Below are 7,747 nucleotides of genomic sequence, written 5' to 3'. Positions count from 1 at the left end.
AGTCCAACATTCATTCATTTATTAAGCCCGAACTATCTGACTATGCTTCGGAAAGTGAAATGTCGAATTCTTCTGAACACCCATTGGTTATACACAGCGGACACNGCAGTCCAACGCTGATTCATTTATTAAGCCCGAACTATCTGACTATGCTTCGGAAAGTGAAATGTCGAATTCTTCTGAACACCCATTGGTTATACAACAACAGCGGACACGGCCGTATGTACTGCGCAACAGAGGCCTGGCATTATTCAATTATAAATCAAACTCTTGAGAACTTTCATCTCTGTGGGGGGGTGGATGTTGTATATTTACTGTTTTTCAAACGTTTCATCATTTATTGCTAAATCACTTTCATCCGTTTCCAGCTCTCAGTGTCAAAGTTTTGGATGAACAAAGCCTAGCCTTAGGGCCCTCAGTCTTTTCCATTGTCATTCTGATTGTCGTTGCACTCCGACCCCCGTCGTACACAACAGGTCTCCAAAACCCTAGCGCTCAAATGGCCTAAGAAGACCTTGTCGATTTGGAATACGCAGACGAAATAGTTCTCATCTTCGAAGAGAAGGCGCAGGTGTTTTCAGATGAATTGACAGAAGTCACCCCGTCCTTTGGTACACACTTTGCATCCACAGAGTGTAAGGTCATGCTAGTGGACGTGCATTCGCTGAACGCGCCACTCAGAACCCAGGGAGAGGTAATGGAAGTTGTGGAGCGTTTCACGTAGTTGTATTAGTTCTGATCCTATTGAGACAGATGAGATCAATGCACGAATCTGCAAGTCCCGGGTCACGTTTGCTGATGTTAGACACCTATCGTATCAAAGCGGTATATCCATTAAACCCAAGAGATCTGTGCATCAAGGCACAGAGCGGGCCGTTTTTGTCGTATGGCTGCTTGACCACATGATGGGACGTCTACAGGTATTCGACAATCGTTGTCTCAGAGCCATAACTCAAGAGGGTTGGTATCGGCGGATTCGTAACGAGGCAGTTAGAGAGCGAGTTTTCGGTTGCGCAACGGGTTCTTTCATTGAGGAATGTATCCAGCTTCACAGGCTGCGCTGGTCGGCACATGTGCTATGTATGCCGAACCATCGTTTGCGGAAGAGAGCTGTTTTCCATGCCCATTTCAGAGTGGCGGAGGCAGACAGGTGGCTAACGCTTGACCTGGCAGACGGGTATTAAGGAGTTTACGACACGTTTAGGTGCTGTCGGTGCTGCTCGCCTTCCAGGATGGGGATCGCGTGATCCCCATGGTTATTAACCGATGTCAATGGCGTTCTCGCTGTCCTTTTCCATCCAGATTGTCCGAAAGAAAAAAGAAAGCCACTCGAAGGAAGCATGAGGGCTGGGATACTGTCAGGTTGCCCAAGCCAAGATAGGGGAAGTCGAGAGGCGGAGGTCGGATTCGAACCACGGACCTTACGGTCAGTAAATTCGCGCTTTAACCACTTGGGCCATCTCGCACCCTCACTCATTCAGATTGTCTGAATGAGTGTCTGAAGGTGCATGCACCTCAGGATGATTGTAGCAAGCCAAGTATGTAATTTATGTAGTATGTAGTAAGCCGAACCATGACTGTACGGAAGTGAAGCATCGGCGTTGAACACTGGTGTGATGCTGTCGATGATGGTATCATTTTTGAGCTTGTTCTACCACCTCGTAGCATCACGGGGGGAGGATGACTGACTGTTCACCCTTCTATTTGACGCATGTGGTGGTGGGGCCGTCAACGACTGCCAGTAGAGTCCCGAGGAGTGGTCGGGCGAGTTTTGCCACTTTGCGCCTGTTCAACCATTTGGAGTGATAAATTAGATCTAAAATGGTAGGCAATCACTGTTCGTTCGGCCAATCGAAGGCAGAAATTTGGTTGATGGTTTCGGAGTAACGTTAACACTACAAAACAACAACGGGCGTCATCATTCAGCAGTATCGTTCAGTTGTAACACCTTTCCGGTGTCTAGCTGTCACGCCATCCGACGGAAGCACGAGGGCTGAGATACTCCCAGGTTGTTCAGTCCTAGACAGGAGTCCAGATGCAGAGGTCGGATTCGAACCACGGACCTTCTCGTTTTAACCGATGAGCCCCCCTACCTCAGGCGGATAAAGGTTGGCTAGGTGATCTCGTTATGAATGAGAGCAATAGTCCACCTCACCAATGGACCTTACCGGCAAATTGACAACGGCACCCTTAGTCAATAATGAAAAGGTGTATGTTTGAAGTTTGTAGGAATTGTAAATCCGTGATAAATCGGTCAAAATGTGGTATCGGTTAGACCTTAAAAAATCCTCCAGGTGTAACACCCTTCCGTTGCCTAGCTGCCACCCGAAGGAACCACGAGGGCTGAGATACTGCCAGATTACCCATGCCTAGACAGAGGAAGTCGAGAGTCAGAGATCGGTTACGAAGCATGGACCTTGCGGTCACTAAATACGCGCTGTTACCATTTGAGCCATCTCAAACAGCAATAACACAAGTAATATACATCAGAGGCAACACTTCGCCTACCTAGGCCATGGAACCGCCGCATGAAGCGTAATATACGATCTGCAGCAAAGCATCTCGAAAATGAGGTGGAATAGCGCGCTGCACGGCGCCAACTGACGTTCGTGTGTTCAGGCTGGGTGCGATCACGAAAAACTGCTGAAGGTAAAGTGTTGGTGAGTTTCTCAGCACACTCGTGAGTTTATAATACTCAAAATGTATAGGATATCTATTGGAAGTTTCAGGGCTGAAAATCTTCGTTGAAGCCGATACGGACGCGATTCTACCTAATGCATGGTACAACCATGAACCCAAGCCACCTGTAGGGATGACTAGGTCTTTAGCTGTTGGAATCCAGCCCTCGTATCCTTATCTCATCTATGAATGGAGAGTGTGGGTATCCCTGACGGACACCGCTTTGTGTACGGAAGCTTTTGGAGAGCTCGTCGTTCAGCCACACGTCCAAAAGTCTGAGAATACAAAGAACGTATTATGTTCCAGCACTTTCGGGGCTACACACGGGGTGTCCCGCGAAAGTCGCAGTCCCTCACGCCAGAGCGGTCAATGGTTAGAGGTTTTAGGAATGTCTCCCCTTACTCCTGGTTGAGGGTTGAAACATTTATAGCGTGAAAATGGTAATATACTTGCATTTCCCTCCAAACACCGCTGCTTTGCGGTTATTCTTAGCCAGAGGCTTTGGTTGAGTACCTTAGTCGGCCTCCTATCTACGTTTCGGCGCCGTGACAATATCTTAGCCCAAGGACAACCATGGTACCTAAGTATAATAATAAACTCACGCAACATTGGCTGTCGCGTGGACCCGTGACGGGTCGCCCGACTCGCTGTATACAGCGAGACGGGTAAGTAAAAACACTTGCTGACGCCTCCCTTCTTGCTCCTTGACAACGCTTCTTCCATTACTCATCCCATTAGTGACCGTCTCCTTGTAGGCCCAGCGCTTAGGACTGATGTCTTCATTTATAAGACATGAAGAGATTTTAATTCATTAACTTACTTGTCCTCCGCAGGATTTTTGGACAGAAGCCCACTACCGTGGACCCAGTTGGCATGTGCAGGTCCAAGCTTCCTCGAGTCTAGGGACTGTTGTGTGACGGCGAGACTTGAAGGAGTTAACGGATTGTTCGCTTGAGCGGGTTTGCGTTCTAGAAAAGTAAGGATGAAAGTAGCCGACAAACTTGGTTCAACGGAAGGCTGGCCATAAGGCCAACGCACTTTCTCGTCCGACCTTTTGGTTGGAGCATCAGGAGGAGCATGTGCATGGTCTATTTCCTTCCATCCACGATCGCGGATATCAATCAATTCTTGAATTTTGAAAACCCGATGTGTAGGAAGCTTATTAGATTTCAAATATCCGTTAAGGCGGGAAAAGCAGCTTTCGACCACGCTTTTCGACTGCTGTTCTAACTCTTGACCACATGTTCTAAGCAAAATAAGCATCGAATTCAGAGCCTCGGGTGCTGTTGAATCCCTGAGATCACTAAGACACTTGGTCATTATCCTCGGCGTAACAAGCCGACATAAAAACAGTTCTGCCAAGAATGTTATGTTTCCATAGTAAGCTTCCGTTTTTTTAACGATATTCGTCTCCCGACCATCTTCAAGAACTCGCTTGACAGCCTCATCCTTGGCTGCAGCTATTTTGGCATCGATCGCTGCATTCAGCTCTGAAATGAGCGTCTAAAAGGCTAGGCAACCATATTTAGATAAACATACCTCCAGAGGAGTATGGAAAAGTTCTCGTGCTTGGCAAAGAATCAAGCCTTCGAAAGGTTCGGATCCGGATACCTCGAACTAATCCATCAAAAGCCTGAACAACAACTTACTCCTTTGAGCTCCTTGCACAAAGTCGAGAATACTTTGCTGTATTTGGGTTGCCGAATACTCTGAATCGAACGTAACGTGATATAAATATCTCTTACCTTCTGAAAGACCAGTTTCGCCAACAACTGCAGGTCTTCTGATGAGGAAATATTTAGATTTTTAATGTCACTGATAGTCTCGGATAAGTTTCCATCCGAAACTCGGTTAAGAATGACGTTAAGCTCCCTGGAGAGCACCTTTTGGTGATCTGTTTCGGCACCTTCTTTTTTCCGAAGATGTGAGGGCACGAAAGCACCCTCAACCCTTTTGACCGTTAATCCTGTTGGTAATCGGATTATCCTCTGGGGAGCGGCACGACCGGTATTCCGATGACCCTGAAAGTTTGCACTGAGAATACTGAGGATAGCTTACCTTGCGAGGTCGGCTGTAATCTGCAAAATATGTCTAGAACAGAGTAAGATGTTGAACACACAACATACCGCCAATTCCTGAAGAGGTACTCTGGCAACAGGAGAATCCTTGCATGTGAGTAAAAACTCCCTTGGATAAATGCGTCGGTACGCGGCGTCCTCCACATCACTATCATCAGTTTCTTCGCCAGATTCGACTTCAATGAAATCATCAATAACTTTCTTGGACATTGGGGGTTCCACAGATGAACCATTTTCTAAGACTTGCTCGACGACCTCACCATACTGCCGAGGTGGTTCTTGTTGTTCATGTAGTTTTTGCTCACCGTATACATCTGTGATCACAGACTCTTCTCCCTGGACAAGTTCAGGTGGTACCTGGACTTCAGAAGGACCACCCACAGGGTCGTGGGTGCCTTCATTTACTGAAGTATCGTTTGGAGTTACTGTTTCGGGAGTGGCGATACGGGGAGGCTCCTCGTTTGGGGTTGGTTGGGAATCCCTGGGTTCCGTTTGAGATAAGTCGACGTTGGCGCCAGTTGTAGGGTCTTTTACCTGCAAGGGACACCTCTCACGAGACTTCGTGAAGCGAGGCGGAGGAGCGACCGACGCTGCTGGAGTGATCGGCCTTTGAATAGGCGCACTGCTTTGCAAGGGTTGGCTGGTGTGTGCAGCCGGTGGATAGATAGTTTGGTAAGGGGGGAAACCTAATGGTCCGTAGTCAACACTATTGGTCATCTGGTTTGGGATTGGGGGATCAAGATATGGGCGAATCATGTTTTGGCACAATACCGGCATTCGCTGCATCCCGTATAGGTAGTTTACTTGCTCCGGAGGCCTCACCACACACTGATAGTAATTATGTATTGGGACAGCAGCGCCTGTGGTGAAACTCATTGCGTCTGAAAAGTGGGAATACAACTAAGTGCGCAACATACCTAAACGCGGTGCTTGGGGCTGCTGTAAAGAACAAAGTACACCAAAATTAGTATGAGAAATGAACGACTGAACAAGAAACACAACGTCCAACGAGGTATCTTACGGTCCTAGGACATTCAACCGGGGCAAAAGGCGCTGGGGTTTTCAAATATACCTGTCCAAAACACCGACAGTCAGAAAAACATTAAACCAGAGCAAGCCACGTCACTTACATAGTACGGCACAGACTAAAATCAGAGGGAAGGTTAACACACGAAAGGGATATTTACCATCATGTGTGGATCATTAATTCTGGAGCCCCTAGAAAAAGTATAACATATACTGGAATTCGCAACCTACGCTGCAGCATTTAATGTATTTTGCTGATACAATGGTGGTTGCTCGCTCATCTGGAAATTCACAGAGGAAAAACGTGGTTATCGTGGGCAGTGTGACCACCCTAACCACGGAACCCCAGAGACGTGGAAATCAGATGACTTAAACAAACTATTTGTGAACATTTTCCAACGTTAACCAATGAGCTGATACAGCTTAAAAAGGTTTAAATGCTGTCCTCGAATTCAACTTCCTCAGATTATTAACGCGGCATTTTTGAATAAAAAGGTGCGTGCACACAGTGCCAACATTCCAGAGGGAACAACTGGTCAGTGCACTCATTTCCACTTTTATTCGCCTTAATGAATTCTCCCGTCGTTGTCGGACCTACAGTCTGTTCTGTGTTCCAGTAAACCACGAGTGCACACGCAGTCCCCTTTTAAGTATACGGGAAAGCGTTTGTTTACTTCACTCACACCCAAATCTGCCAGGTCCATTTCAGAGCGCCTTTCCTGAAGTATACCAGTAAGCATCTTCGAACTCTTTTCATATTCTTCGGCTCCCCGAACTTATCCTATGCAACGCCACACCACGCTGCGATCACCAGAGTTCACGCTCAGCAGTTCCGAACTCGGAATGCATTGCCGCCATCCTGCTGCTCTTGGCATTCCCAAATCTTCACGAATGCGTCACCTCATTCTAAACATTAGTTCGTTTGTGAAATCTTTCTCCAACTAGGTGCTATTCACAGATATTATTTTGGCCCACCACTGTTCTCTGGACGTGACACCGCAGCCCAAATACCTTTTGCCTTCAGCCACACGCTCATTTCAACGTACCCTACAACACTAGAAAAAACATGACAGATAATCGTTACCTTGCGCAAAGGTTTATCCGTGTGCATGGGCAGATGTTTGGGGCGGGGCGTTTGCAAAGCAGTGTGATATCAACCTCACTTGTGGGCAAAAGCTAACTGCGTGACGATGTCTAACGGTTACCTAATTAGGTGGCCACCGAAAGGAGTGAAACATGTAACAGGCTGGTAAAACATTCCATGTGGGGCGCCTATTGTGCATTCAGGCCAACTAGGGAGAACAGAAATGAGGGGTAAGATGTCACCAACTCCGCAAACGCCTGATTTTCGTCCGTGCACGAACCCAAACTCCTGCGAGTACTGCGGTTCAACAAATATGGGGCTTTTGCTTAAAATCCCTAATTGTACTGTGCTGGATCACCGTCTCAAAGAGCCTGCGCCAGGGAATTCTCAGTGTGTTCTATACGACCGAATCTCAGGTTAGACCTGCCTCACTATTTAGCCCGGTGACCTGGGATCTTGGCTCCTCTCTACCACGCCGCTCAGCTTTAGGAGTGTTAGGCTCTGTAATATTCTGCAGGTTTCTTTCAGGTCACCCAAATGCTTCCAGGTTTCACCGTCAAAAGGCTGAGTAACTAGTCCACCCCCATTGACCTTGATATCGGTCTCAGCTAAGTAGCCTTGAAAGATGGTGCTGAAGCTGCAAGCACACTTGAGCGGACCGGGGTACAACCCTCAGAATTTGAGCTGAAAACGGTATGTCGAATGTAAGAGCTTTTCGTGCATTCAAATTGAGCTTATATAGAAGCGCTGCTGCCACTCATGACCCAGCCCATGGATTTCTCCTAAAGTGGTTGACCCCATCCACTTAAGTTTGTCCTGGATGAGTTGTCTCGCGGAGTCCATCGGTTAATACCCAACCGCATTCGTGGTCGAATTCCGA

The 7,747-nt window shown here is 47.4% G+C and overlaps 1 protein-coding gene across 1 annotated transcript in view; it reads right to left on the bottom strand.

Moving 5' to 3' along the window:
• The window catches only part of T265_06361 (hypothetical protein), a gene marked incomplete at both ends in the record, with an annotated part of 30,267 nt that extends 24,444 nt beyond the window's left edge, over nt 1-5,823 (bottom strand). Inside the window, 9 exons of the mRNA XM_009171602.1 lie at nt 3,500-3,647; nt 3,681-4,182; nt 4,219-4,296; nt 4,329-4,388; nt 4,425-4,700; nt 4,738-4,770; nt 4,806-5,638; nt 5,675-5,696; nt 5,779-5,823. Coding sequence (XP_009169866.1) covers nt 3,500-3,647; nt 3,681-4,182; nt 4,219-4,296; nt 4,329-4,388; nt 4,425-4,700; nt 4,738-4,770; nt 4,806-5,633 — 1,925 coding nt within the window. The remainder of the gene's footprint in view (nt 1-3,499; nt 3,648-3,680; nt 4,183-4,218; nt 4,297-4,328; nt 4,389-4,424; nt 4,701-4,737; nt 4,771-4,805; nt 5,639-5,674; nt 5,697-5,778) is intronic.
• Nucleotides 5,824-7,747: the final 1,924 nt, after the last annotated feature.

The sequence above is a fragment of the Opisthorchis viverrini genome, assembly GCF_000715545.1.
Source record: "Opisthorchis viverrini unplaced genomic scaffold opera_v5_126, whole genome shotgun sequence".
NCBI classification, from domain to species: domain Eukaryota; kingdom Metazoa; phylum Platyhelminthes; class Trematoda; order Opisthorchiida; family Opisthorchiidae; genus Opisthorchis; species Opisthorchis viverrini.
This window is presented reverse-complemented; position numbering and strand designations above follow the sequence as displayed.